We start from the raw sequence: 27,408 nt of genomic DNA on the forward strand, positions 1-27,408 counted from the left end.
TCATGTTTTACAAATAATAAATTTATTTCCAAATCCTGAATTATAACCAAATTACAATTCCCTTTAGGTCTTTTTTGCTGCTTTACACAAGGATTAAAAAAGACACAGCCACAACCAACACACATACGCCAAGCGTCCTGGGTCAGTTTATTTGGATGCAATGGGTCCAGCCACCTCCCGGCAGCATCTCGGATGCTCTGCAGCCCGGCTCCTGCCATACCACACTCCTGCATGGAAGAACTCCACCTCCTCTGCCAGAGTCTAGTCCAGCAGGAACTGCCCTAGGGGGCCGTGATGTGCACAGATGAAAGTCCTCAGATGAAAGGGCTTTGTCCACAGCCTCAGGGCTCCCGCCAGAGGGCTCAGGACCCAATACCTGCTGCCATCCTCTCTGGGGACAGCCTCAGCTCACAGACCAAAGCGGGCTGGCGTGCGGCGAGGGGTCATAGGCTCCCCTTGCTCTTTCCGGCCTGGAGTGTAGATCTTCGTAGACCTGGAGACACAGCAGGAGGGATCAGGAAACACCGTGCCCTCACCCCCAGCAGGGAGGGCAGGAGGATGCAGAGCCCCAGGACTTACTGTTCCTAACCCGTGGTGGGAAGCTCTGGGGCCGAGGGATCTCCTCCCAGGCACATTCCCACTCCCCTGCCGCCCCCATGTTCGACTGGCGATGTAATCAAGGAAGCTCACTCATTCCGAAATGCTTTAGATCAGATTTTAACAACTCCTCCCACAGCCCCTAGGGGAGCTACAAAGGCAGCTTCCCTCCACCTCACTGCCACCACTCCAGCTGCACAGCAGCCTGCCTTTGTCCCCAGTGCCTGGGAGGCAACTCTAAACCCTTGGAATTTCCCAAGTGACTGGAGTGTCTGCTATTCATGGGGCCCCTCAGCCCTCTTCTGAGAGATTATGCTAATGAGGTGACTCTTGGTGAGCCCCTTGAGTTTATCCAACAAGATGACTCAAGGCGGGCTGGCCTCTCAGTATGGGGTAGCACGGGTGCTCTGAGCCACGTGCTATCAGCCTCACCTCTGGAGAGGAGAGGGGACTCGAGGCTGAGCGCTACCACGTGACAATGATTCAGTCATTCGTGCCTAAGTACCAGAACCGAACCCCGATGATAAGAACTCCGGACACTGAAGTTCAGGTGAGCTTCCTGGCTGGCGATAACCTGTCATACTGTCATGCATCAGTGTGCCATGTGGGGACGTGTTCCTGAGGACAAACGAGGCTTCACATTTGAGACCCTCCCAGACCTTGCTCTATACATCTCTCCCTTTGGCTGCTTTAATTTGTACCTTTTTGGTATAATAAATCTATAATGGTAAGTACAGCACTCTCCGGAGTTCTGGAAGTCATTCTAGCAAATACTGAACCTGCAGGGGTCCACAGGGATCCCCAGATTTGTCGAGGGTTGGCTGGAAGTGAGGATGGTGTCCACACCTGCAGCTGGTATCTGAAGTGAGGGTGGTCTCACGGAGGACTGTGCCTGCGACCTGTCAAGTCTGGCCTAACTCCGGGGACCAGCACAGACACAGAAGCCCAAGGCGCACTTCTCCCCACTGCACTGTGGTTTCCAACCCTCTTGCTTGTGAGTCAAGCTGTGAGACCCACTCTGCTACTCCAGGCCACCTCAGGCCCTGAATCCCTGCCGATGACTGGGAGTTGCAGGCGTACAGTCGCCCCTTTAAAACTGTTGGGAACTCCTCCCACCTGTCCATGTGACCACCCAATGCACAAGCAACTTCTGTCACCAGTTCGCCTTCACACATGTACCTTCCCATAAATCCTGACCCTGCATCAGGGCCTGGTCTCTGGCAGCCTCCTGGGATGGGTGCCACCCCAGCCAGAGTCCCAAGGCTGGAGCTCACCTGACACTGCCCAGGGGGCTGCGCTTCTCCTGCTCCTGCCGCCGTGCTCGCAGCTGTTCCTCGGCCAGCGCCATCTCCTCCTCCATGGCAGAGGCTTCCTCTTTGGCCCGACGACGGTTCTCCTATTGAAGAGGGACAGACCTGGCTGAGCCTACTGGGGACCACTAAGGAAGGAGGCTTCGTCAGCACCCAAATCCCTGCAACAAACCAGGCGCTGCATCCACCAGCCCAGTGCTCCACATGGCTGCCTGCCCCAGTACCAAAGCTACCTTCTCTTCTACAGCTGAGGCCTGCTTTTTTCATTGACTCAAGATTGACTCAAAACACGGAACAATCAGTCCTAACTCAGTCATCCCTCAGTCCAGGAAGTACTTACATTTCCTTCTTTTTTGAAAAATCAAGTTCACAACTATGCCAGGAAGTACAGAAAAACAGGGAAGATGTTACCTGCTGGCTGGAACTGACAGGCATAAGATGCAGGAGAGCCTGGTGTCGGGAGAATGATGCTACGAAAGGGGTAAGCCGAAGCCCAGCACCATTTTGCAACCCTAAATATGGATCTAGGTGACAGCTATCGACAGACACTAAAACCTCAAGGAGATGGAGGAGCAGTGGAAACCTATCAGGGAAGGGGCAGGCTGCCACCACTGTGGCCCCTCATCCATCCTCCCAACAGCAAAGGTGGGGCCACCAGACCTCACACACCTCCTGAAGGCATCTAAGAGGAGGTTCAGAGCGCCACAGGCAGGCATCCCTGCCACACACAGCTGAGCCAGGATCTAATAGAGCGACTGGACTCATCACCAGCTTACAGCAAATGCACGAAACACAGGCACAGGTTGACACCACTGTGAGCAAGTGATGAGGCAAATATATCATACGGACTATCTGACAGGACAAACGACCTGGCGGCTCCAATACATCAATGTCATGGAAAAAGCGTGGGGTGGAGCCTGTTCTAGAATGAAACAGTTAACACACATAAGCAGTTGCAATGTCTGGATCCTAATTCAAGCCAATCGATCATAAGAAGTTATCTTTGAGACAAATGGAGAAATCCACATGCAGACTGAAGACTTAGGTGACAGTCAGTATTCATTTCTTTATGAGTGATAATGGCGCAGATGCTATATTTAAAATTTTAAGTCCTTTTAGTCAGAGACACATACTCAAGTATTTATGGATGAATAATATGATATATGAGATAAGCTTTAAAATATTCCAGAAAAAAATGGGTGTGTGTGGATGGGGGTAGGAATAGTGAAACTGAACAAATGTTGACAATTATAGAGGCATGGCATTGAATTCATGGTGGCCTGTTGTACTGTTTTTCCCACTTTTATGAATATTTGGACTTTTCAATAATGAGTTTTTTGGTTTTTGGAGTGGGTGGTGGGGAATCACAGACCAGCCTGCTAGATCGCAGCCTTTATGTCTGCAGAGAGAAGTAAGTGGGTTGGATGATCACAATTCTGCAATACCCAGTGGAAGGAACATTGACCCCACAAGCAAACAGCACCCTCGCGGAGCACAGAACCTCACCTGCCGTGACTTGCCCGCCTGTTTCACGCTGTAGAACATGGGGCCCAGCTCCGCCAGCCATTCCCCGTCCACAGCGGTCACGCACTGCATGTACTCCTGTGGGCAGAAAGGTAGGGACGCGAGGGTCACAGGAGGGCCAATGTCCCTCCCAGAGTGGTTCCATAATTAGGAGTCACATGGGAAGGGGCCAATCCCTGACCCTGCAAGGCTGAAACAAGGAAGGGAAAAACCCCAGATACTCCCATCCAAACTCCTCCACACCTGAGAAAATGCCCCCTAGTGTCTAAGAGAAAACGCCCAACCTCTCTGAAAATCCTACTGATGACACCAAGAGGAGTTGCTCATCCCAAGCAGCAAGTGGGGAACGATCCTGCCCGCACAGCTGAGGTCACTGCAGTCTAGAGGTCAACCCTGTGCAGAGCCTCCCCAAGTCCCCAAATGAAAACTAACCTCACACACCCCGCAAAGCAACGCATGTGGCCTTAAGGTTCCCAGGCTAAAAGCTCATGCCAGAAGGCAGTGAAGGGTTTCAAAGCCTGGCCAGACAGGGGGCCTGCGTTATGCAAGTGCCTCGGAAAAGACTCACCTTGGTGGTCATGACCAACTCGTGATACACTATGTAATCCGGGGTGTAGCCCATTCCAAAAAGGGAGCTGGTGGGGTGCAAGTGGCAGGGCATCCCTGTGCGGATGTTCACGTACTCCCCGATTCCCTGGGGAGGAGACACAACAGGTAGCCATGTCAGGAAAACACCACCCATTTGGGCAGCTACCCCATCCCTTAACACTGTCTTGACACGGCCTTTGGGGGAAGTCCAGCTCTGCAGAACCGCACCAGGAGAAAGGATGACTTTGCCCTCATACAGGTATCAGGCCAGGAGGGGCCCACTGGGCTCCTGGGCTCACCTTGAGCTTGGCTGCTTGGTGGAAATAGGCAGCACAGATGCACTTCCTGACGATGTCCCAGTCAGTGCCACACGAAGCCAGGCTCATCCGCTGCTGCACCATGATGTCTTTGAGTTGAGCTCGCACCTCCCGGACCTAGGGCAGGACACCGAGATGCCAGGAGGGACCTCCTTCCCTCCTGACCCTCCCCTCATCCCAATATCCTGCTCATCCACCACCCCTACCTTCCGCATGGCCTTAGCATGGATGAAATGATCGTTACACCAGATGGTGGAGTAATTATTGTTCTTCCACTGCAGGTAGACATTCAGGTAGGTCAAATGATCACTCTCAGGGACAGCGAACTTCTCCCGGATTTGATCACTCTCCTCCTCTCGACCCTAGGAAGGGAAAAAGAACCTTCACTCTAAGTACAGGGGGGTCCAGGCCCACTGAGCACATCCCAGAGGTTCTAACACTACCAACTACCCACACACAGAACTTCAAACATGTCAACAGGTTGCCCTGACAATTTGAGAAAAACAATTTTTAAAAAGGTCTATTCTAAAACATGAGGGCGCAAGAGCAACCATACCAGAAGATAAAAAATGCTCTTGCAAATTTCCAAAGCATTTCCTGAGAACCACTGGCCCAGCCCTTCCTTTCCCCTACCCCAACCTGCTTAACCGAGAACAGCAAAATCATTCTTCAGAAACTTTGATTCCGCCCTCTGTTCCATTTCAGTTATACAGAGAGAAGCCATTCCCCTTTCCGATGCTTGCTCGAGCCCTCTGGGGAGAGAGGAGAGCCAGCCGCTGCCCCACCTTGGGCCTGTAGAAGATGGCCGGGACGGAGAGCATGGAGACGATGAGCAAGATCTCGGAACTGCAGCCCATGTCACAGGACACGATGAGCATCTTGGACAGGGCAGGGTCCAGCGGGAACTCCACCATCAGCCGCCCGGTAGAGGTCAGACCACCTAGGAGAGATGAGCAAACCCAGATATTTGATGGGACAGTAGAGAGAAGAGGGAAGTCAAGCGCCAGCACCCATGAGGCTCCCAGGGCCACTTCACCTGTGTTGTCCAGGGCCCCGAGGATCCAGAGCTGATACATGGAGTTGAGCATGTTGTCCTCCGGGGGCGGGTCCATGAAGTGGAACTGCAGCAGGTCCTGCACCCCAAGGGACTTGAGCAGCAGCACCACGTTGGCCAGGTTGGTCCTCTGGATCTCGGGCACTGTGGTGGTCAGGAGCTCATTCTTATAGGCGCTCTGGGTGTAGAGCCTGCCGGGGAGAAGACCCCATCTTCTCACCACAAGGAAACCCCACGGCAAGCCAGTACAGATGGAATCCCACAGGGAGGGAGGACATTCTCATTTCTTCTCCCCACCCCCTACCTCAGTGAATCACTGACTTCCACCCATTCAAAACTCCAGCCTGCCAATTCAGCCCTTCTGGGGCCTCTTACCTGTTTCATTTCTCCTTTTTTTTCAGACGAAGTCTGGCTCTATCGCCCAACCTCTGCCTCCCAGGTTCAGGCGATTCTCCTGCCTCTGCCTCCCGAGTAGCTGGGACTACAGGCACCCACCACCACGCCCAGTTGATTTTTGTATTTTTAGTAGAGATGGGGTTTCACCATATTGGCCAGGCTGGTCTTGAACTCCTGACCTTGTGATCTGCCCGCCTCGGCCTCCCAAAGTGCTAGGATTACAGGCATGAGCCACCGCGCCCAGCCATCTGTTTCATTTCTGGAACCAATGGGCCTGGGACTAGAATCATGGCTGGGTTTTATTTTCTTTATATTTTTCTATAGTCACTAATGCTCTATAGTGAATACATTTTTTTTTTAATTGGAACAAAAAAGGGGCAGAGAGCCAGGCACAGTGGTTCACACTTCTAATGCCAACACTTTGGGAGGCCAAGACAGGAGAATTGCTTTAAGCCAGAAGTTCACAATACCAGCCTCGGCAATATAGCAAGACCCCATCTCTACAAAATATGAAAAAAATTAGCCAGGTGTGGTGGTGCCTGCCTGCAATCTCAGCCACTTGGGAGGCTCACTTGAGTGGAAGAGATCAAGGCTGTAGTGAGCCGTGATTGTACCACTACACTTCAGCCTGGGTGACAGAGCAAGACTCTGTCTCTAATTGGAAAAAAAAAAAAAAAAGAAAGAAAAGAAAACGGGGAAAGAGAACAATAGAAATAAAGAACCAACGGCATCATTTGTCCAGACCTACCCTCTGAAGGGAGGCAGGCTGTAATTACCTGCAAGTCTACCTACATCCATGTAAGTTGGCCTCAGACCTCAGAGCTCCCTGGAAAGCCACTCCTTCCTTCCTCAGTAGCATAGGATGAAAGGACTAACCAGCGGCAGCCCTGCCAGCAGCTTCCAGCCTTGGGGACCAACTCTAGGGCCAGCATCCTGCCCACCCCCGCCCAGGTTCCATGCTCAGCAACCCCGGCGCTGCCCCGGAAAGCAGGCTAGCACAGGGCTCCTACCTGAAACACTGACCTGGGCCCGTCCTGCCGGCTCGCCCTGACCGCTGGTTGGCATTGGCCTGGCTAATGGGATAGATCTGCAGAGCATCCATGCCAATCCTGGGGTTGAAGACCTAGGAGGGGATGGCAAAGAGCTGACAAAGGACAGAGTGAAGGGAAAGTGGAGGTAGGCCTGAGACAAAGGCAAGCCCTGGTTGCTACACATGGCAGAGGAAGAGCTAGGAGCCTCTAGAAATGTTCTCATGAACACCTGAAGAAGTCTTCCCCACAAACACCAGCTCTGTGAGCTCTACTGTTAAATTATCTACCTCATCGAGGTAGACGAGTTAAATGAACCAAGCACAGTGAGTCAATGTGAGCCTCCTACCACCACCACCACTTCCACGCGCTCCCCGCATCCCAGGGCCAGAGCAAGGCCCTGGCTTCCCATCCCGCAGCTCAGTTAGCTTCTGGTGAAGACCCAGGCCCTGCCTCCCATGTCTTCTCTTACCTTTAATTTGCAATAACCAGAATCGATAACAAACATGATGCCATCAACAGTCAGAGACGTCTCGGCAATGTTGGTGGCAACAATGCACTTCCGAACGCCATCTGGAGCCTAGAGCAGGACGTACAGGGAGGGAAAAATGAGTCCCTCGAGACAGGAAAGGCTCCACGAGGGGGAAAAGCCCACCTCCTAGCCCACCCCTTGCCAGGACAGTCACATCCCCTCTCGCTTCCTTTAGAGAACTCCAGAAGCCATTCCTGGACATTCCTGCTGTCACACCTTCTGGAAGATTTTGGCCTGGAGGTCAGAAGGCAGCTGAGAGTAGATGGGCAGCACGGCCAGGGCAGGTGCATTCTCCAGTTCCTCCAGATGCTCCACAATTTGGTCTGAGGTCACCTGAGAGCCCAGGGAGAAGCTGTGAGACACTGGAACCCTAACCTTTCATATGCAGGACACACCCACTCATCACAGTCGTGACCAAGGCACGCACCTCAATGTCCTCCTGGCCAGGCATGAAGATAAGGATGTCCCCAGGGGCCCCCGACAGGTGTACCTGCAAGGACTGCTTCACTGCAGCCTCCACGTAATCCTCCTGTGGGGTCTGCAACAGCAGTGGGGACACAGTCAGAGGGAGGTACTAGAAGCGCAGGCCAGGCATCCCTTGGGAGCCCTGTGGCCCAGGCACTGCTCTGGGCTGCAGCCATGGACTTTAAGGGTCACCTCCAGATGGGCCTGACTGCGAGGCCTCCACAAGAAGGCACAGTGCCTCCCTGGGCCCTGTACTTCAGCCCCAAAGAAACAATGAAACGAAACCTCACCCGGAGCAGAGTCCTTGGTCCCCCTGAGCCCCAGAGCTGCAGGCTGCCCCATTTGCCCCATGGTCCCCAAGAAATCTTCTCCAACCCAGTCCCCTACCCACCCTCCAGCCGGCTTCTCATCAAAGAAGTGCATGGCACGGAAGGGTCAGTTCGTAACATGGTGGCTTCAATACCTTGCTGAAGAGAATGTCAACAGGGAAGGTACGGCCAGGGATGTGGAAGATGGGGACATTCCCAAAAAAGGCAGCAAACTTCTCTGCATCCATCGTGGCTGATGTGACGATGAGCTTCAGGTCTGAGCGCCGAGCCACCACCTGAGAGAAGAGGCGGCTCAGAGGCCTCCATGGTGGGGACCCTTGGCTCCTGCCCCAGTCCCATCAGCACCACCCCCGAGGAAACAGAAGCCAAAGCTGACGAACAGGCCTATTCGATTCTTACCAATCCTGAAGACTGAAGCAATGGAGCCACTGCCCAGAAAACCCCCGAGTCACCCTCAGCAGGGCAAGAACAGCATAAACTACAACCCGAATGTGAACTCTGCAACCAGAGGCCTCAGGAAACTCTGGCCTGCCGGAGAACCCCTCAGCCCACCTGGAGCACCCCACTAGCTACTGGTGGTACACTGGTCAACACCCCATGCGCAGAGAGACCAAACCACACAGCCCTCACCTCCCGGAGCAGCCCGAAGAGCACGTCAGTGTTGAGGGAGCGCTCGTGGGCCTCGTCCATGATGATGGCGCTGTAGTGATCCAGGTCGGCTTCCCGGAGGGACTCTCGGAGCAGGATCCCATCAGTCATGTATTTGATCAAGGTGTTCTCTGAAGTGCAGTCTTCAAAGCGGATGGCATAGCCCACCTGGAGGTCAGAGAGATGGCTCAGATGCCCTGGCCACCGGCTCACCACCAGCACACCCCGTACTGGGGTCCGGGTCTTAGCAGATCACACCCTTTGGCATAAATGGGTGGAGGCTACCAGGGAATAACAACATGACTCAGCCCCCACGCCCACTCACCTCCTCACCAAGGTTTCCCCCCATCTCTTCACTGACTCTCTTGGCCACTGACATGGCAGCTACACGCCGGGGCTGGGTGCACCCAATCATCCCGTAGTCCGTGTAACCATCTTCATGCAGGTACTGTGTCAGCTGAGTGGTCTTACCACTCCCTGTCTCCCCAACCACGATCACGATGCTGTTGTCTCTACAAGGACAAGGAGGCAAAGGACTTATCAGCCAAAGTGGAAGGCCAACGCCCAGCCTTCGAGAAGCCTCCGCTACCTCCTATCCCCGTGACTAGCTATCCAGGGAGCATGCCAGTTTAGAAGGGAGAATTTCACTGGGAAAACAGCCTCTTACTGGGATACCACCGGAAACGTCTGGAATATAGTGAGGTTTAAACAGGTGAGCTAAAACAAAATGGTGCCATCCCGTTACTTTGTGCAGTGTACCCCAGGCATCAGGTCAGAGGAAAAAATTATTTCCCTTCTCCACTGGGTGCAATGCACAAAAGAAAAAGAGCTCCTGGGTAAACATGGGAGACCAAGGGCACCCCTGATTTGACACTAGATTCTTGGGCCCCGGGTGAAGTTACCTGATAATAGTGAGCAGCTCCTGCTGCACTGCAAAGATGGGCAGGTACTGCCTCTGCTCCAGGATGGACTTCTTCTTTGCAAATTCACTGCTGGCTTCGCTCTTTTTCTTCATGTGATCTGCAAACTTCTGCTCTGTCCTAGGAACACACAGCAGCCTAAAGACCCTGCATGGTGCCCCATGCTGTCCTTCCTGATTGGGTTACTGCCCTTCTTCCTACGCTCAGGAATGAGGACTTCGGCAAGAGTCTGAGACACCAAAGCAGCCCGGGAATCTGAGACAGTTCTCATCGGCCTCAGGACTGAAGCCGCTATGTGAGAATCCATCATCCACAACACACTCAACACCACAGGGTCCAACAGAGCTAACACGGATCGGAGGAGTTACAGACTACCACGCTAGCAAACCCTCTAACCAAAACAGAGTGAGCAGAAGAGGAGTGGAAATCAATCCCCAGGTCACAGACTTTTAGAAAATACCCTCAGGCAATTTCAGCACAGCACCTAAAGGGCTAAAATAGCCACAGGCCTTGGGAGGAGGTAAGGGTGCAGAGCACACGACATGGGTCAAACTTCCTCCCTCCTCTTGGCAGGACAGCAGGAAAGCATAGTCTGTACGGCTTTGTTTTCAAACAATTGTGAAAACAGCCCCACTCAACAGTAACCCGCAACCTCTACCGAAAGCTCTCAATGTCTGACATGTGAACACACCCAAGACGCAGAGCACTGTCACTTTCTCAAAGCTGCCTGGCAAAAAGACACCAGTTCGGTGCTCCAAACTGTCCACAGACTCCTCCCCAACTCCTTCCCCAGAGACTTCCTGTCTGATCTGCCGCCCCATGCTCTGTTGAGCTTCCTATTTCTAATTTCACCCAGTCCCTCCTGGTCACCCAATAACTAATACCTAAGGAATTAAGTTAACTAGAGATGAATAAGAGCTGATCAATAGTATCAACTTCTCATCTGGATATTTCACACAGGAGTAGAGACAATTATTAACTCAGCTGACTGCTCAGTAGAACATGATGACATTCGAAGGATGAGGATCTTGAGGGGCAGATGAGTCCAGCCACCTACCTGCCCAACGCAGGAATCCCAACTCAGCATCTGCTTAGATGCCTCTATGAACAGAGAAGTCACTGGCCAATAAGATAACCCTTTCTATTTTGGAACCTCTTTTAAAAGCAGTTCTTATAGTGAACTGAAATCTAAGGGACTAAAACCCAGCGGCCCACAATGAACTCCTGGGAGGCATTTCAGCAGAGTGGCTCTGATATGGGACAGCCTGGGTCTGATCATGACTCCCTCACTGATGAGCTGGGCGACCTCAGACAAGTTACTTAACCTCTCTGGGCCTCCTTTCTCTCACAACACCAGTACCAGAGGAAGCAGTGGGGCAGCAGGAATCACATCTAGGAAAAGTGGAAGACAGTGAAGAGACCAGGATGGAGGGACCGGAGAGAGTGGAAGATGTAGACAGGCATCCTAAGAGTCTCCCACTCAGGAGCCACAAAGTCAATGAGTTCTGCCGCGACTGCTTGCACGGGACCCCCATCTTTGGAACAAGGCTGCTCCGCTGCTGGCACAGGCTGCCCACCTGTAGTCCACCTTCCCGTCCTCCGTCACAGCTTTATCTGGTTCTTCCTCCTTCTTGACACCCATTATATCTCCCAGTTTGGTCCCAGCCAGTTCCCAGTGTTTGTGCTGAGCCTGAAAAGGAAAAAGGTCAGTCTGTTCCATCCTGCCACATGACTGTGGGCAATGGAAAATCAATCCCAGGGGACAGCAGGCTTCACCCTGCAGGTGGCAAACTCCTCCAGGGCGCTGGTGGCACTAACCACGCATTCCGAGCCTCAAGCCTCCAGCTCTCCCAACACCAGGCCCCGCAGCTGTCATGACTAAGGACTTGATAGAGGGGACTCCTACCTTCTATCTGTGGGCCTAATAAGACTTTTGCTAAGGACTTGATAGAGGGGACTCCTACCTTCTATCTGTGGGCCTAATAAGACTTTTGAAAAGAAGAAAAAAGAAAAAAATACGCATAGACTTCCCAGCCCCGGTGACAAGAAACCAACCTTCTTGCGCTCCTTCTGCTCCCTGTGCTTCCGCACTGTTTGGCTGCCTTTCCGAGCAATGATGGCCAGGTCAGAAGTGGCGTCCTTCACTGGAATCACCGGCTCCGGCTGCAGCGGTGGGTAGAAAGAGCAATGCCCATTAAAATCAGCAGGAGTCCTGCCTGTGAAAGGGACTGCCATACTCTCATGGTACAGGACTATTTTTCCCCTTCTCTTTTTCCTGTCTCCACATCAGGCCTTTTTTTTTTTTATTTTGAGACAGAGTCTCGCTGTCACCCAGGCTGGAGTGCAGTGGTGTGATCTCTGCTCACTGCAGCTTCTGCCTCCCAGGTTCAAGCAATTCTCCGGCCTCAGCCTCCCAAGTAGCTGAAACTACAGGTGCCTGCCACCACGCCCAGCTAATTTTTGTACTTTTGAGATGGGTTTCACTATATTGCCCAGGCTGGTCTTGAACTCCTGGTCACCAATGATCCACCCACCTCAGCCTCCCAAAGTGCGAGGATGACAGGCATGAGTCACTGCACCTGGCCCACATCAGGTCTCTCTGAGCTGTCTTGTCCCTGGCCACAGAGGAGCCTCACCTGCTTGGTGAAGACAATGCGCCCATCCAGAAAGGGAGGCACCAGATTGTGCACCATCAGATGCACCTTGGCTGCATTGTCCTCTTCAAAATCCTCGTCCACCTCCAGCCGATGGACCACCCCACTGGTGAGCATGCGGTTTGTCTCCCAGCGCTCGTTATCCTGTGAGGACACAATGGGAGCCATACTCAAATTTCCACCCCAAAGGTCGTCCTGAAAGGTTACGAGGTGTCCACACATCAAGTCCTGACAGAAGGCCACTGGTGGCTGCAAAGATGTCACAGGCCTCTACCCACAGCTCCAAAGACAGAAGAGGAACTGATCCCAAATCACCTGCAGGATTTTGTTCTAAGAAGCAGCACCTTTCATCTAAATCAGAACCTCTAGATGGACATATGAATGGTAAGCACCCCTAGCCCACATCAGAGACACAAAGAACACAGACCACAGCGGCAGGTCCCAATGCACCTGCTCCCATCAACAGTACCTTCCCTCAAGGAAGTACTGCAAAAGAGAGAAGTATGAGCCAGGGCTTCCCTTAAGCTACTAAAAGGCTTATCACCCACTCCTCTTCCACCTCCAGAGGATCTGGTCCTCTCGGCAATCAGGGCACAAGCTGTGCTGCCCTCACTTGGGCATAACCCGCTGCTTCCCCACGTGCTCTACCGCCAGCTCTGAATCTGCTCCAACTTCTGCAGGCTGCCTCACCTCATTGATCTGTCTCCGCTGAGCTGAAATGCGCTTCTGCTTCTGTTTATGCAGGTGCTGCTCCCGCCTCCTCACATAGTCCTCAGAGGAGTAGGCCAGTGGGTTGTGGAACTCATCATAGCCCTCGTCCATCATGTACCAATCCCGATCGGCTTGCTGCAGGGCAGGAGGTGAAGCAAGGGAGTGAGGGACAGATCAAGTTTAGGCACGAGACATGGCCAACAGAGGAGGGGACGTGTGGTAGGAAGTCACTACTGCAGTGAAGCTACCCTTGTGAGGGGTGCTGGAGAGGCCACCCTGCAGCCACGTGCTGTCTGGAGGAGAACCACAGTGGGAGACTACACAGGACTGGAGGGCAGCCCATCACAACAGCACTTCTTAGAGTTACCACATGGTGGCACCAACACGTAACAGAAAAGTTAGGTCAGCCTACTGCAGTGAGTGACAGGGTTCACCCTGCCGCCTATGCCTCTGCAAAGAGACTCCAGGGCATCGGGGCTGAACAGGGCTCAGGTGCACCCTCATCAAAGCCCAGTCCTGCTAGAGGGTCACCCGTTTACAGACGGCCACCAGCCTTGATCAGCCCCTCAGAGATATAAAGTTTTACCCTCTGGTCATCCTCCCACTGCTGCCGCTCCTCCTCCGTGTCAAATGAAATTCCTTCTTCGCCTTCCTCGCGTCTTCCTGGAGGAGCACAGGGAGCAGGTCAGTCCACACCCTGGCCTATCCCCAGCGGCCCCGGACAGATCTGCAGGGCCACGCAGCTCCAGAAGGGCAGCCCCTGCTCATCCTCGCTAGGGCGAGCAAGCCTGCTCTTCTGCCTCCTGCCCCCCAGGCCTCACCTCGACCCCTGGACAGACGTGGGGTGGACCCCAAGTGTCTTCTGTCATCGGCCCACTCATTGTATTTGTAGGAGGGCGTTGGCAGAGGCGTGTCATCCGAGTACTTGCCCCTCACAGACCTGGGAACAGCAACACCAGCATCACAAAACTGTCACTGAGCTAAGCCACGTCCTACTGGCCGCCATCTGCTCTCCCTGCCGAGGCTCCTTACCGCCACCCAGCGAAACTGGGCTGCTCTGCCCGGAACATCACCTGTCTCGATCTCGAGTGGACAGCCGATGGCTCCGCTCAGAATCCCGATAGGAAGGCGTCGGGGAGGGCGATTCCCACTGGGAGCGCCTTGAGGAGCCATAGCCACTGTCCTCTTCCTCCCAGGTAGACCTCGAAGGGGTGGCTGCATCTGGGGCCACAGAAGACACATCCATAGGAAACATCTCACTTAACCATGACATGGCTCTAGAACCAGTTGCCAAAAGTAAATTCCCCAAATTTACTTCTTTTACTATTTCTAAACCTTGCATGTATCTATAATGGGTAAGATCGGTTTTGACAGTTTTTTAAGATCTCAATTTTTAGTGGTCCAGGATATATTTTTCTTTTTGTTTTTTTTGTTTTTTTTTTTGAGAGGAAGTCTCGCTCTGTCACCCACGCTGGAGTACAGTGGTGTGATCTTGGTTCACTGCAACGTCAGCCTCCCGGTTCAAGTGATTCTCCTGCCTGAGCCTCCCAAATAGCTGGGATTATAGGTGCCCGCCACCACCCCAGGCTAATTTTTGTACTTTTACTAGGAACGGAGTTTCACCATGTTGGCCAGGCTGGTCTCGAACTCCTGACCTCAAGTGATCTGCCTGCCTCAGCCTCCCAAAGTGCTGGGATTACAGGTATGAGCCACTGCACCTGGCCAATGGTCCAGTTTTCATTCTGTGTTTATGACAACATTTTAAGGGATATTTACTTTATCTCTACAAACACACCCCTCTGGGATATAAATAGTTCTTTTTAATAAACCTTTCTATCTCCAACTCCCTATTCTTTCCTGCCATTTGGAAAACTGGCCATTCAGCAAACCAGCCTCTCACCTTACAGGAACCATATCCACCCCAAGTGCAGAGCCGTGCCCACCTGACTCAGATCCAACTATCCCAAGATGTTCGTGGTGGAATCGGGAATTCTCACTCAATGCCTCAGCAATCTCCCTGAAGACAAGAGTCACTCACTCTGCCTTTTATACACGGGAATCCTCACAAGCCACCAAAACAGGGAGTCTACCTTTAGGTCGATGTCGTGGGCTCTCAGGCTCATTTCTTCTGCTGCTACGCTCTGACCCTCCATCTCGCTCCGATCTGCTGCTGTGCCTACTTCTATCCCGGTCATCTATGAAGAGTCACACAAAGCTTAAAAACATGCACCCCATCCTAAGGTACACCCATCTTCACCCTAGAGAAAGGACATAGGCTGCCCGCTCACTCACAGGTGCAACCTGCACCGCTCGAATGTGATCCTGAAACTCACCTATGCCCATTCTCCCAAGGGGGAAAAATAGTTACTGCCTAGAAAGTTTCAAACCCACAGTAACAGTTATTTTCTAGCAAAAATTCAAAAAATAACAGTACAAGTTTACAGTAAATCTTTTTTTTCAATAGTTATAATTCTATCAGCTATAAAACTTAATACTGAGCAAACACAGCATTGGATTTTTTTTGTCTAGCTTTGTTCCACAGCACTGTCCTTTCTCTATCACCAATACTATTAGAAACGCTGGTCTCTTGTACATATTTACCCATTATCTCCTTTATCATAATAAAACAAAGACCACACACTCAAGGAGACCACCTATGTTACAGGCAACAGTTCTTTTCTTAAACTACTATTCCCAATCCCAACAGGGTCAAAACCACTCAGGCGGACATCATGCAAACAGGACTCCCTAACTAATGGGTGTTGCAAAGACTCCTGCAACAAGAAAAAGGCTGACACATTTATTCAAATGCTAATGGACAACAGGAAATGTGCTGGACAGTTTACCTCTGTCCCTCTTGCGGTCATAGTCTCGATCCCGCGATTTCTCCTTCTTCCAATCCTTTTCTTCTTTGGATGAGGCATAGACACCATGTTCGCGCCGCTCCCGCTCTCTCTGCCGACTGCGTTCCCAAAACTCTTCGCTTACACCACCTGGATGGGATGGAGTTTCTACCCGGGCAGATCGATAATGTCTGAAACAGGGAGAGCAACTGGTAAGGGCCCGTCTATAGGAGAAAAACTCTGCCCTAAAACCTTTGGCTGTCCAAACAAGTGATCTCTCCTTTTCCACTTTCTCTCCCTGGGACAGCAGGCTCACATATGGCAACAACCCAAGGCATTTCTAACCTCTACCATCTAGTCTTTAGTCACCTTTGTTTTTCCCCACAAACTCCTACCTACCTTCAATATTACAGAATCAAAATAAAATCATAAAGCTCTAAATCTCCAACAGGAAAACTGAGAGATAAACATGCGATGTTATTTTCCAGCCTCCATTTGCTTCCCTATGGGCTAATCCCTCCTAAGGCCTTTACCTGTCTTTCCGGATATTTCGGCCAGCCTGGTCACCGCCCTCTTCCTCGGCATCCTTCTGGTCATCCTTGCCCTCTTCCCAGTCCTTGTAGGAAGAGATTTTGGACTTCTTCTTGTCCTCCCCATCGTCCTTCTCCTCTCGCTCCCTCCGTTTCAGGGAAGCCAGCAAGTCCAGTCCCAGTAATGAAGGGCGGGGAGCAGGGGCCTTGAAGACATGCTGCTCGCTAGCCGCACTTTTGGTCTTGCAAATAAGACCGCCAACCTGAGAGTCCAGATCAGTGCCTTCCAATCGATGGATGGAGGCATCCTCACTGGTGTCCCCCATCACAGGATCTGGAATTTCTCTGGAAGGAAGGCAAACCATTTGGTACTGGAAAAGGCTCAGCTCTACCATATCCCAGAATAAATGCAGTTATGGTTATATTTAGGTGATTAACCTTTCCCATCTCCCCCTAAGACCAGGAGTACTTTTGCTGCCTCTCTCCAAGACCTTTCCATCAAGTCACTGACAACCTCCAAAGATCCTCCTATTCTAACCCCCAACAAACACCAAAATAGGTACACACACACCCCATATATTCCTCCCCACCCCCCACAAGGATCCACGAGGCAATAAAAGGCCTCACTAAGGGATACTTTCTAGAGCCTGATGTCATCTGTAACAGGGGTATAGGGAAAACACCACTAAATTTGAGTCAGAAACCTCAATTAGAAACCAGGCTCTTGATACTTTCTACCTGTATGATGGTAAGTAAATAACTTAATCTTTGTTTAACCATAATTTCATATCTATTAAATGGAAATAATTTTTACTTTATCTAATCCATGAAGCTATTGTGAGAATCAAACAAAAAGTGTATGTGAAACCATAAAGAGTAGTTCTTTATGTAACCATAAGAGTTAACATAAATGTAACTGCTACATTATATTATTTGCTATCCTCCTATATACTGTTGGTCCCTCACCCATTCTTTACATGAGTTCTACCTCCTCCTCTCTTTAAACAACAGGTACAGCAGCACGGAGATGGGGCAGAAGGCTACCATCCATGTTCTCCATACTTTAGTGGCTTTTCTTAGCCTAGCTGCGTTTTACAGAAAACAATTTACTCACAGCAGCCAAAATCAGTTTAATAACAATCCAGGTTTACCAAAAATATTTATGAGAAATACTAGGTTAGGAAAAGGTGTTACTGAGAAGTATTTAAGTGGCTACAAGACTTCTGGCACTCAAGTTGGAACAAGCTTCTCTTTACCTCTCACTACACATCTGCCACTCATGAACATATACCAGTTCTGGGTGCTTGGATAATTCTTCTCATTCCAACAAGTTAGCAAAGCAAAGGAGGTGCCACCAGAATCCAGAATTTTTTACCAAACTCTAATTAAATGCACAGCTCTATAGAGTACTGCCAAACAGACTGGACACAATATTAATGCAGAAACAAGAGTTACATTTTGAAAATGCCATCAGGCAGAACAGAAAAAAGAAAGCTGCATATTGGTGACATCTGTACGTATGCGAGGAAATCCACACAAGAAAATAAAGATATACAGGCTCTGCTCAATAGTTGTCTAAACTAGGAAATGTACCCTGGACTGCCATTCTACACAGGTGACAGAACACTGGATGTGTCGTTGACTGCTGTAGCTCAACGTCTAGCAAAATAAGCGTTTGATAAACTTAAAAATGAATTAATTTAAACGTATTAAAGGAGAACAGAAACCCAAACATTTCTGGAGACAGCAAAGGAAGATTCCAGCAACACAGGACAAGGAGGCAGCCAGACAGGACTTAACTAGCTGCTGAGAAGAACAAATAAGAGCTAAAAAGCAAGATTCTTGAGAAGAATTAATGGCAAAGAAACTACAAGGGGTACGAGAAAGCCAGGGAAGAAAGAACCTAGATTCACGCATTCAACAATTATTCACTGAGGGCGTCCCTGAGCCAATTGCTGTTCTCGGAGACAGCAACAGAGAAGAGAACAAGACAAAAATCCCCGCCCACCTGAAGCTGACATTCTAGTAGAAGAGATCGCCCACCAGATTGCCTGGTATAAACAACACTGTGAGAGAGCAGAGGAAGACACAAGGAGTCCTACTCGGGCTCGGAGACAGTTTGGGGCGGGTTACAGCGGAGGCCTGGGAGAGGGAGCAAGGCCACTCCAGGCAGCATTCCTGGATCTCGGCGAGGCCGCTCCAGGCAGCAGGATTTGACCAGAGCAAGGAGGAAGGCCAAGGCGGGCAGGACGGGTGCAGCATCCCTGAGGTGAGTAAGGCAAGGTGGGTGACAGGGACGACAGAGGAACTCCCCAAACTGGGGCCCGGACCTAGGCAGGGAACCAATATCCGCCGCCTGGAGCCGCCATGATTATCGAACAGCAGGCCAGGAAGGAAGAAGGGACTCTCACCTCACCAAGCGCGACTCTTGGGACCCTTCTGTCCCGGATTCTGGGGCGCCGGCGCTGCCACCCCTCGCTTAGACAGGCTCAAGGAGCCAAAACCCACACCTTGAAAGCGGCCATTATTGTCCCTTAATACCTTGCGCGGCCCCCTCTATCCGCCCAAAGCTACCATAGAGAGCAGTCTGGAACACGCCGATTCCTGGATCCAAGTGTGGAACGGAACGCCAACAGGCTCTCAAGGCCTCCTCTGGGGCTCTGATCAGAGACACTTCCGAGTCTCCTTGTGACCAATCACAGTCTAAAAGACGACATCCCGCCTCTAGTCTGGGGGCAGGAAAAGGAGGGGAAAAAGGTCGACCATCTTTAACACTGGCGGAGGTGACGCCTAGCTTCCGGTCAGAGCCGAGCAAGGTGGGCGGTGACTAGAAGCTCTTCTGTTTATTGGGCTGTTGAGCGGGGGCCGACCGACGACCGGGAGTTTCTTTTCTGTGCTTGAGCGTTTTCTATTCGGCTTCCTTCCCGTTAGCGGGGCCACAAGGGTTGCTAGGCAACAGGTCCTGGGTGACTTGGCCTTAGGGTTCTGTCCGGCTTGGGGCAGATGAAAGGAGCCGTCCGCGCCCGGGCTCTTCCGAGAAGGGGTTGCCGACAGTCACAAAGTGGAAGGGAGGGAGGCGGCGTGGACGAGTAAGGTAAGTGCTACGGTCCCTAGCGCGTGTGGGCCAGGAGCAGCGTAACACAGGTGACTTTAAATACATATATCGGATATTTTGGAAAATAGAGATGCGCGCCCCGCTGTAAATAAAAATCACCCGTGCCTTCATACGCAGAGGTGACCACTGATGGTGTTTGGGGATATTTATTTCCAGTTGTTTTTGTGGAATACATTGTAATAAGGTTTTGTACAAAAGTGAGTTCAAAGTTTTTTTCTTTTTTTGGTGTTTCTGCAGTTGTGGCGCGCGCCTCAGGTTCCAACTACTCGGGAGGCTGAGGCGGGAGGATTGCTTGAGCCTGGGAAGTTGAGACCAACCTGGGCAACATAGCGAGACCCCGTCTCAGGAAAAGAGAGGGAGAGAGGAAAGCAGTGGAGTTATTGGTCAAAGAGTATGTTCCCTTTCTTTCCAGAAAGATTTTGTGCCTGCATTCCTGTAGGGACTCCCTGTGTCTGCCCCTACATTCGTACTCTTGCCATTATTGTGTGCCACTGTCTTGTTTAATTTTCGCCAATTCAGTGACTTTGTAAACATATTTTTTAATTTACTAGTAAAGCTTAACTTTTCAAATGTATTTACTGTCCATTTGTACCTCTTCTTTTGGACTAGAAAGTTGGTGGCCTGTATTCTAGTCCTTGTCGTTGTAACAGGAAGTGCAACTGTAAGCAAGCTAGTTTGTAAAATGACGGGGTTGGATTAAGCCCCTTGTACCTCAGCATTTTATGATTTGTTTATGGAATTGTAGTTTTCACACACACTCTTAACTGATGTTTGCCATGTAATGAGGTGCACCTAGAATCTTTAAGCCAGGTTTTGTAATAATATAATGTACACAATAAACGACTGTTTAAAATGTGTAACAACACATGCAAGAAATAATATGCTGCCATGACAAAGAATATGGATGTTTTCTATATAGAGGTATGGGGCAATTTTCATAGGTTAGGTTTGAAATAATGAAAAGTGCAGAAGAGTAGATAAAGTGTGTGCGCTGAATATCTGCCATTGGTCCCTCCACAGCCTTTCTTCATCCTCCTCTAGACTGCTCTGGGATGGGGAAGTTTGCCTGCCTCAATAGGCCCCTGCCCTCTGGTTCCAGTTGAAGTCAGCCAGTGGTTTCACGAGCAGAGGTCGGAGGGAGGGAGGAGAGTGGCCGCAACACTTAACAGCAGGCCACCCTCCTATACACTGTCCTCTCCACTCACCTCTTGTTGCCACACAATTCTTATAACTGCTTCCTCCCATGGCTCCTTCCTCCCATGGCCTAAGGATGGGTATAGCATCCCGGTGTTACTAGCCCCAAAGTGGTACACTTTACCCTGTTGTTTTTCTACAACTGCCTTAATTAAACTGCTTTCAAATTACCAAAGTTGAGAGTGTCATCACTTTCTTGCTGAAACAGTGATAGAATAGGCTACCTTTTGGGGGGAGAGAGAGGGAGAGAAAAAATGTAGGAACACATATTTGTATTTTTTTGTGAATGCATAACAAAACTCTGAAAAATACATGAGAAACTAATGAAAGCGCTTATCTGGCCCGGGGGAGGGAGCAATGAAAACAGGGCACAAGGAGCAGGGACAAGGAGAGGGAAACTCCACGATATTACCTTTCTATGATGTTTCTTTTATACCATGTGAATGCATTAGCTACTCTGTGGATTAATTTTTTTTAATGACGGCTCACACACTTAATCTAAACTATCTTTAAACTTTGCACCTTTATTTCAGGAGTGACAGGATTCACATTTGGGTTATCTCAGGATGAGCTTCCTGCTGCCCAAGCTGACTAGCAAAAAGGAAGTAGACCAGGCGATAAAAAGTACTGCTGAGAAGGTGTTGGTTCTCAGGTTTGGAAGAGATGAAGATCCTGTCTGTCTGCAGCTAGATGATATTGTAAGTGACTGTCTAAGTGGTTTTTATTAATAACCTATATTCTTACTTCAGCATCTGAATAGTACATGAGAGGGAGTAGTCAGGGTTGGGTATATGGCTGCTCATTTAGTTCACTAAGAGCTGATTGTGTGCCTGCTCTGAGCCAAACCCCCAAATCTGTGTGTGCTGAATCTGTCTTGGATGTCCTTACCCACTAGAAGCTGTCAATGCTGTTTCACCAACAAGGCAAAAAACTATTAACAAGCATCTGTGAACACTATCTTTTCAGTGGTTACAATAGTAAGATAATAGTAGCCCCATTTGCCGGTGGGAGAAAAAATGCCAGAGAGGTCAAGTAAGTTCCCACAGGCACAGATCCACTATATTGCAGAGCTAAAATTTAAACTCAGTTTTCTGTAGCTGCAAATAATCTTGTCTCGTGTGCTGCCTCCAGTATGTGCCTGATGCAGAGAGACCTAACCCAAAACTAAGACCTCTTAGCACCATTTCTACTGCTGCTATCCCGTGTAAGAGCTGAGCGTACAAATCCACATTTCCGTGCTTACAATGAGGGTGTGATGTGTTAGCCCTGGGGAAAAAAGGACCAGAGGATTCTACCCTCAGCCGTAGGGAGGAGGAAATACCACAGAAGTCAGTAATGTAGACACTGAAGCCACACTGCCAAAGTTCAAATCCCCGCCCTACTGCTTAGGAGCTGTATGACCTGGGGCAAATTACGTCCCTGTGCCTCAGTTTCCCTATCTATAAAATGAGGACTCTAGTAGCATATACCTTTTAAGAATGTTGTAAGGATCAAATGGGTTAACAAATGTTAAGCACTTAGGACAGTTACCACATAGTAATGTCATATAAGTGTCTGTTACTAATTACTGTGATTTTCATTTCTGGGAGGATTGGGAGGAAGGAGACATTAGGGAATTTCACTATCCATATTACATATTTCTAAGTTGTGTTGTTTTAAATGAGCATGGGTTACTTTTATAAAAACATTCAAAGAAGGAAATTAAAGGAAGGAATAGATTCACAGTTTTCCCCAAGGATTTCTACGCTTAGCTCTTACACAGGATGGCAGCAGTAGAAATGGCCAGAAGAGGTCTTAGTTCTGGGTTAGGTCTCTTTCTGCAATGAATAAACAGGAATACTCCCATGCTGTCACCCTCCTAACCTCACGCAGTTTCCCAAGGTTCCTTCCTCACCCCGTCTGCAGGGAATGAGACTCTGGAGGATGGGGTTACCTTGTGTCTAATGTGGGAGCCACAAGGGCTGCATTGTTGGCCCAGGAGTTTTTTTCAAACAAAATACTCTGTTGTAGTAACAAGTTTCACAGAAGAAACATTAGCTGCCTCTCATATTGTAACTTTCGTCTCTCTCATTTGCAGCTTTCTAAGACCTCTTCTGACTTAAGTAAAATGGCTGCTATATACCTGGTAGATGTAGACCAAACTCCAGTTTATACACAGTATTTTGACATCAGTTATATTCCGTCTACTGTCTTTTTCTTCAATGGGCAGCATATGAAAGTGGATTATGGGTAAGTGCAGTTGATCTGAAGTTATTGCAACGTTGTAAGTTTCCTTTGGTAAGCAGTTTCAGTGGCTTGCCTATTTGCATGTGATGTTGACTCTGTGAGTCTTGTATCAGCACTGTTTCCTCAATTGATGCACTCTCTAATTTTTTATGCAAAGCCTTGCTACAAAATGACAGTGTTTCAGGTATGATTGTCAAATTTTATTTATTTTTTTAATTAAAAATATGGTGCATACACATGGTTTGTCAAATTTTAATTTCCAACTTAAGTATGAAGAAATAGTACAGTTTGCGAAGCACTACCATCCATAAGTCTATAAAATATAAAATAGCTATGTTAACTAAATCAAGAACTCTTAAAATTTTCCCAGAAATTTCATTTGAAACAAAATACGTAATTGTTCTTAAACTTTTGGACTGGTTGGCCGGGCGCGGTGGCTCAAGCCTGTAATCCCAGCACTTTGGGAGGCCGAGACGGGTGGATCACGAGGTCAGGAGATCGAGACCATCCTGGCTAACACGGTGAAACCCCGTCTCTACTAAAAAATACAAAAAACTAGCCGGGTGAGGTGGCGGGCGCCTGTAGTCCCAGCTACTCAGGAGGCTGAGGCAGGAGAATGGTGTGAACCCGGGAGGCGGAGCTTGCAGTGAGCTGAGATCCGGCCACTGCACTCCAGCCTGGGCGACAGAGCGAGACTCCATCTCAAAAAAAAAAAAAAAAAAACACTTTTGGACTGGTGAGTGGCATTTATAAAAGAAGCATTCCTTCCAGCAAACTAAGATGTGCTTCTCTCTTGCAAAGTTTCCTGCTTTTCGCCGTTCAGAGAATTTTAAGTCATTCTTCAGCAAAGCCTGTCAAGAATAAGTAACATGAAGTCTTATTTAATGCCTTCCACTCCATCCAGTTACCATCTCAATACTTAATATTGATGATTGGATGCATCCATGATTCTGACCATTTCTACTGTGGTTGAGGTGTCCACTTATCTAGATCTGTGTACCCTTTTTGTCTTTATTTGAAACTGCATGGAATATCTGTTTTAAAGTGCTTTAGGCTGGGCACAGTGGTTCACGCCTGTAATCCCAGCACTTTGGGAGGCTGAGGCAGGCGGATCATTTGAGGTCAGGAGTTCAAAACCAACCTGGCCAACATGGTGAAACCCCATCTCTACTAAAAATACAAAAATTAGCCGGGTGTGGCCAAGCGTGATTGGGCGCGGTGGCTTACACGTGTAATCCCAGTACTTTGGGAGGCCGAGGCAGGTGGATCACGAGGTCAGGAGATCGAGACCATCCTGGCTAACACAGTGAAACCCTGTCTCTACTAAATATACAAAAAATTAGCTGGGCGTGGTGGCAGGTGCCTGTAGTTCCATCTACTCTGGAGATTGAGGCAGGAGAATGGCATGAACCCAGGAGGTGGAGCTTGCAGTGAGCCAAGATCGCACCACTGCACTGCAGCCTGGGCAACAGAGTGAGACTCCGTCTCAAAAGAAGAAAAAAAGTTAGCCAGGCATGATAGTGGGCGCCTGTAATCCCACCTACGCAGGAGGCTGAGGCAGGAGATTCTCCTGAGCCTGGGAGGTGGAAATTGCAGTGAGCAGAGATCACACCACTACACTCCAGCCTGGTGACAGCAAGACTCCATCTCAAAACAACAACAATAACAACAACAAAAAACACAAAATATTTTAAAGCTGTTTATTCTACTGGAACACAGTTGATGTAAGTATTAACTTGGGACAACGTTTTAAGGGGGCCAGTTCAACATTATGTATCAAATACTTTAAAGTGTTTACACTTTTTAACCCAGTAATTACACTTCCAGGACTTTAATATGATGTTGTAGATGCAGATTTAACAACTGAAAGAAATACATGTTAGCTAGAAAAAAGCATATTACTGAATAATTTGTATGACATAATTTCCAGTGTTGGGAAAAAAGTATGTATCTGCATATACACACACACACACACACACACACACACACACACACAATTGGAAGGATATACACTGAAAAGTGACCTCTGGCCTCATCGGTGATTTTGTTTCTTTCTTTAAAATTTTTATAGTAACGTACCTGATGTTTGAGATACTTTTCTAAAAAAAATAATTTTTTAATACCTACTACTCAAAAGTATAAACGACTAGAACTTAAAGGCCGTGAGTATTGAATGGGCTTTGCACGGTGCCCAGGCAAAAACAACAGCAAACACAGAAACAGTGTACATTCCAACACTTGGTAATATGAGAAGTGATAAAAATAGATTTTGTGAATACGGTAGATTTGAAGCTGAAGCTTTTCACGTGACAGAGCTTTCATGCTGGTGGCCCACAGCACTGGGTTTAGTCATTTACTAAATGGAAAAAAATGATTGAAAAAAATGTTGGGCTTTATGTCTGAAGTCTCATTGACAAGAAGAAAATAACAAAGCTGTTGTTCATTTTGTTTATCCTGAAAGTCTTCCACAAGTGATTATTCAAAGTTCTTAGAGCAGTTGTTTCTCTTCTATGGTGTCTAGATCTCCAGATCACACTAAGTTTGTGGGAAGCTTCAAAACCAAACAAGACTTCATAGATTTGATTGAAGTAATCTATCGAGGAGCAATGAGGGGGAAGCTTATTGTCCAAAGTCCTATTGATCCCAAGAATATTCCCAAATATGACCTTCTCTATCAAGACATTTAGTACATTAACTGCTGTCAAAGATGAAGAAAAAGGCACATCTTGACAAGTACCTGAATCCAGCTGTGCTGTTTCTGAAGTCCTTTGGAAACGTGTCCCAGACGAGAAGAGGTTATACTTGCATGTAGAAAACCTGGTCCCTGAGGAGAAGACCCCGCTGGTTCTCTGATGACCTGGGATGCCTGTCTACTCCCTGCAAGCCTAGAGCAGCCAAGTCATTGGTGTTCATTTTCCCCACGGTGATTTTTGTAACTTCTCTTTCTAATGTTTTTCTTTATTCCTTTAATACAGAGTCCTCCAAAACATTGGCTAGTACAATTTGATTTAATCATGTTCATTTGATACACAAGTGAACTGGAAAGTCACTTCCCATAGAAGCAAAAGTACTTATTTTCTACCCTAGCTGGCTGCATGCCTGCACACACACATGCACACACTCTCACACTCTCACACACACACACCCCTTTGCCCATTTCTCCACTCATACATCCCTCATGCTTTCCCATCTCCAGTCTGTATTACTGTAGTTTCTCTTCAAATAAATAATTGAGCAGACAAGTTTTATTTTGGAGCCTTTTGGGTCTGACTTTTAAACATTGTCCTGGTTGGCTCTTTTTTTTTTTTTTTTTTTTTTGAGATGCAGTTGCCCAGGCTGGAGTGCAGTGGTACGATCTTGGCTCACTGCAAGCTCTGCCTCCGGGGTTCACACCATTCTCCTGCCTCAGCCTCCTGAGTAGCTGGGAATACAGGCACCTGCCACCGCACCTGGCTAATTTTTTGTATATTTAGTAGAAATGGGGTTTCACTGTGTTAGCCAGGATGGTCATGATCTCCTGACCTCGTGATCTGCCCACCTTAGTCTCCCAAGTGCTGGGATTACAGGCATGAGCCACTGTGCCTGGCCCATTTAATTATTTTTTATATTATAAAATTGAATATGAAAAGTGAGAATTTGTACCTTCACTCTCCACCACTCTATTCAGGTAAAACAATGCATGAGCCACCCTTAGCAGGAGCAGGTTTTTCCCAGAAGCTGCTGCCTCTTCCTGAGGCAGAAAATTGTATTACTAAAGCTCAAAACTAAAAGAGATGTCAGCATTGTTAGAAAGAAATGTCACCCTTATGGGATTTGCCTGTTTTAATAACTTTGTGAGGAATTCGTACTCTTCCGGGGCGCCTGGTGCAACCGTGGGCAAATTACTGTCCCTCTTTATGGTTATTGAAACATTTATTAGAAGGAGAGGTCAGGCGCAGAGCTGGAGAACCATGGTCAAGGAAGCTTGTGATCTGCCTAGCAGCCGCTGACCTCCTCACCAGCAGAAGCCCAGTCCTGTTCAGAGCAGCACTGTCACTGCAAGTCCATCCCCCTTTGCCAGGGGTTCCATTCCACCCCTTTTCTGCAGGGAGAGGTGCCATGAGGCTTGCTTCTGGCTTATACAGGACAGAGGGAAGGCTGCTGGGCACTGCTTGTGTTCCTGCTGATAAAAGGAGGGAGTCACTCCAGGAATAAGACAAAGCGAGAGGAGGAGGCTGTCACCTCTGTCCTCTTCCATCGTACACTTCCTGCCTCTGGTTTAAGCATGATGCATGGAGCTACAACAGCCATCTTAGGCCCATGAGGTAAAACATTGACATGCTAAGAAAAACAAAAAGAGCCCGATCCCTGATGTTATTGAACTCCTGCGTGAACTCAGCCTGCCTCCCTCATATTTCTGTGAAAGAATAAAATTTCTTTTTGCCTAA

The 27,408-nt window shown here is 49.0% G+C and overlaps 2 protein-coding genes across 6 annotated transcripts; one reads left to right on the forward strand and one right to left on the reverse strand.

Moving 5' to 3' along the window:
• DHX38 (DEAH (Asp-Glu-Ala-His) box polypeptide 38) lies at positions 1–19,345 on the reverse strand. Of its 2 annotated transcripts, XM_011976719.1 has the most exons (28): positions 18,858–19,345; positions 16,450–16,791; positions 15,920–16,107; positions 15,164–15,268; positions 14,147–14,294; positions 13,895–14,013; positions 13,660–13,736; positions 13,053–13,208; positions 12,345–12,506; positions 11,764–11,871; positions 11,286–11,398; positions 9,691–9,828; positions 9,114–9,300; positions 8,771–8,956; positions 8,275–8,415; positions 7,774–7,884; positions 7,563–7,679; positions 7,287–7,394; positions 6,797–6,909; positions 5,373–5,581; positions 5,122–5,276; positions 4,543–4,698; positions 4,319–4,453; positions 4,000–4,125; positions 3,414–3,509; positions 1,872–1,993; positions 377–493; positions 1–281 (listed from the first exon to the last, which is right to left on the reverse strand). In XM_011976719.1, the coding sequence occupies exons 2-27, from the start codon at positions 16,770–16,772 to the stop codon at positions 409–411; spliced, it is 3,684 nt and encodes a 1,227-aa protein (XP_011832109.1). In that variant the 5' UTR covers positions 16,773–16,791; positions 18,858–19,345; the 3' UTR covers positions 1–281; positions 377–408. The 2 variants fall into 2 exon arrangements, with proteins under 2 accessions (XP_011832109.1, XP_011832108.1); XM_011976718.1 differs by having other exon boundaries at positions 1–493.
• Positions 18,478–27,408, forward strand: TXNL4B (thioredoxin-like 4B). Of its 4 annotated transcripts, XM_011976717.1 has the most exons (5): positions 18,593–18,715; positions 19,799–19,952; positions 21,289–21,453; positions 22,833–22,984; positions 25,503–27,408. In XM_011976717.1, the coding sequence occupies exons 3-5, from the start codon at positions 21,322–21,324 to the stop codon at positions 25,666–25,668; spliced, it is 450 nt and encodes a 149-aa protein (XP_011832107.1). In that variant the 5' UTR covers positions 18,593–18,715; positions 19,799–19,952; positions 21,289–21,321; the 3' UTR covers positions 25,669–27,408. The 4 variants fall into 4 exon arrangements, with proteins under 4 accessions (XP_011832105.1, XP_011832107.1, XP_011832106.1 ...); XM_011976715.1 differs by lacking the exon at positions 19,799–19,952 and having other exon boundaries at positions 18,478–18,715; XM_011976716.1 differs by lacking the exons at positions 18,593–18,715; positions 19,799–19,952 and adding an exon at positions 19,044–19,262.

This window comes from Mandrillus leucophaeus, unplaced genomic scaffold (assembly GCF_000951045.1).
Source record: "Mandrillus leucophaeus isolate KB7577 unplaced genomic scaffold, Mleu.le_1.0 Scaffold17, whole genome shotgun sequence".
Classification (NCBI taxonomy): Eukaryota; Metazoa; Chordata; class Mammalia; order Primates; family Cercopithecidae; genus Mandrillus; species Mandrillus leucophaeus.

What these genes read in the sequence shown, in the direction of transcription:
- DHX38 (XM_011976719.1), bottom strand. Translation starts at nt 16,772, where the DNA reads ATGGGGGACACCAGTGAGGATGCCTCCATCCATCGATTGGAAGGCACT. An exon ending in GAGCTGCTCACTATTATCAG is followed by an intron (nt 9,301 to 9,690) that starts GTAACTTCACCC and finishes TTGTCCTTGTAG; the next exon opens with AGACAACAGCATCGTGATCG. An exon ending in ATGCTAAGGCCATGCGGAAG is followed by an intron (nt 4,454 to 4,542) that starts GTAGGGGTGGTG and finishes GTCCTGCCCTAG; the next exon opens with GTCCGGGAGGTGCGAGCTCA.
- TXNL4B (XM_011976715.1), top strand. Translation starts at nt 21,322, where the DNA reads ATGAGCTTCCTGCTGCCCAAGCTGACTAGCAAAAAGGAAGTAGACCAG. An exon ending in GTCTGCAGCTAGATGATATT is followed by an intron (nt 21,454 to 22,832) that starts GTAAGTGACTGT and finishes TCTCATTTGCAG; the next exon opens with CTTTCTAAGACCTCTTCTGA. An exon ending in CATATGAAAGTGGATTATGG is followed by an intron (nt 22,985 to 25,502) that starts GTAAGTGCAGTT and finishes TATGGTGTCTAG; the next exon opens with ATCTCCAGATCACACTAAGT.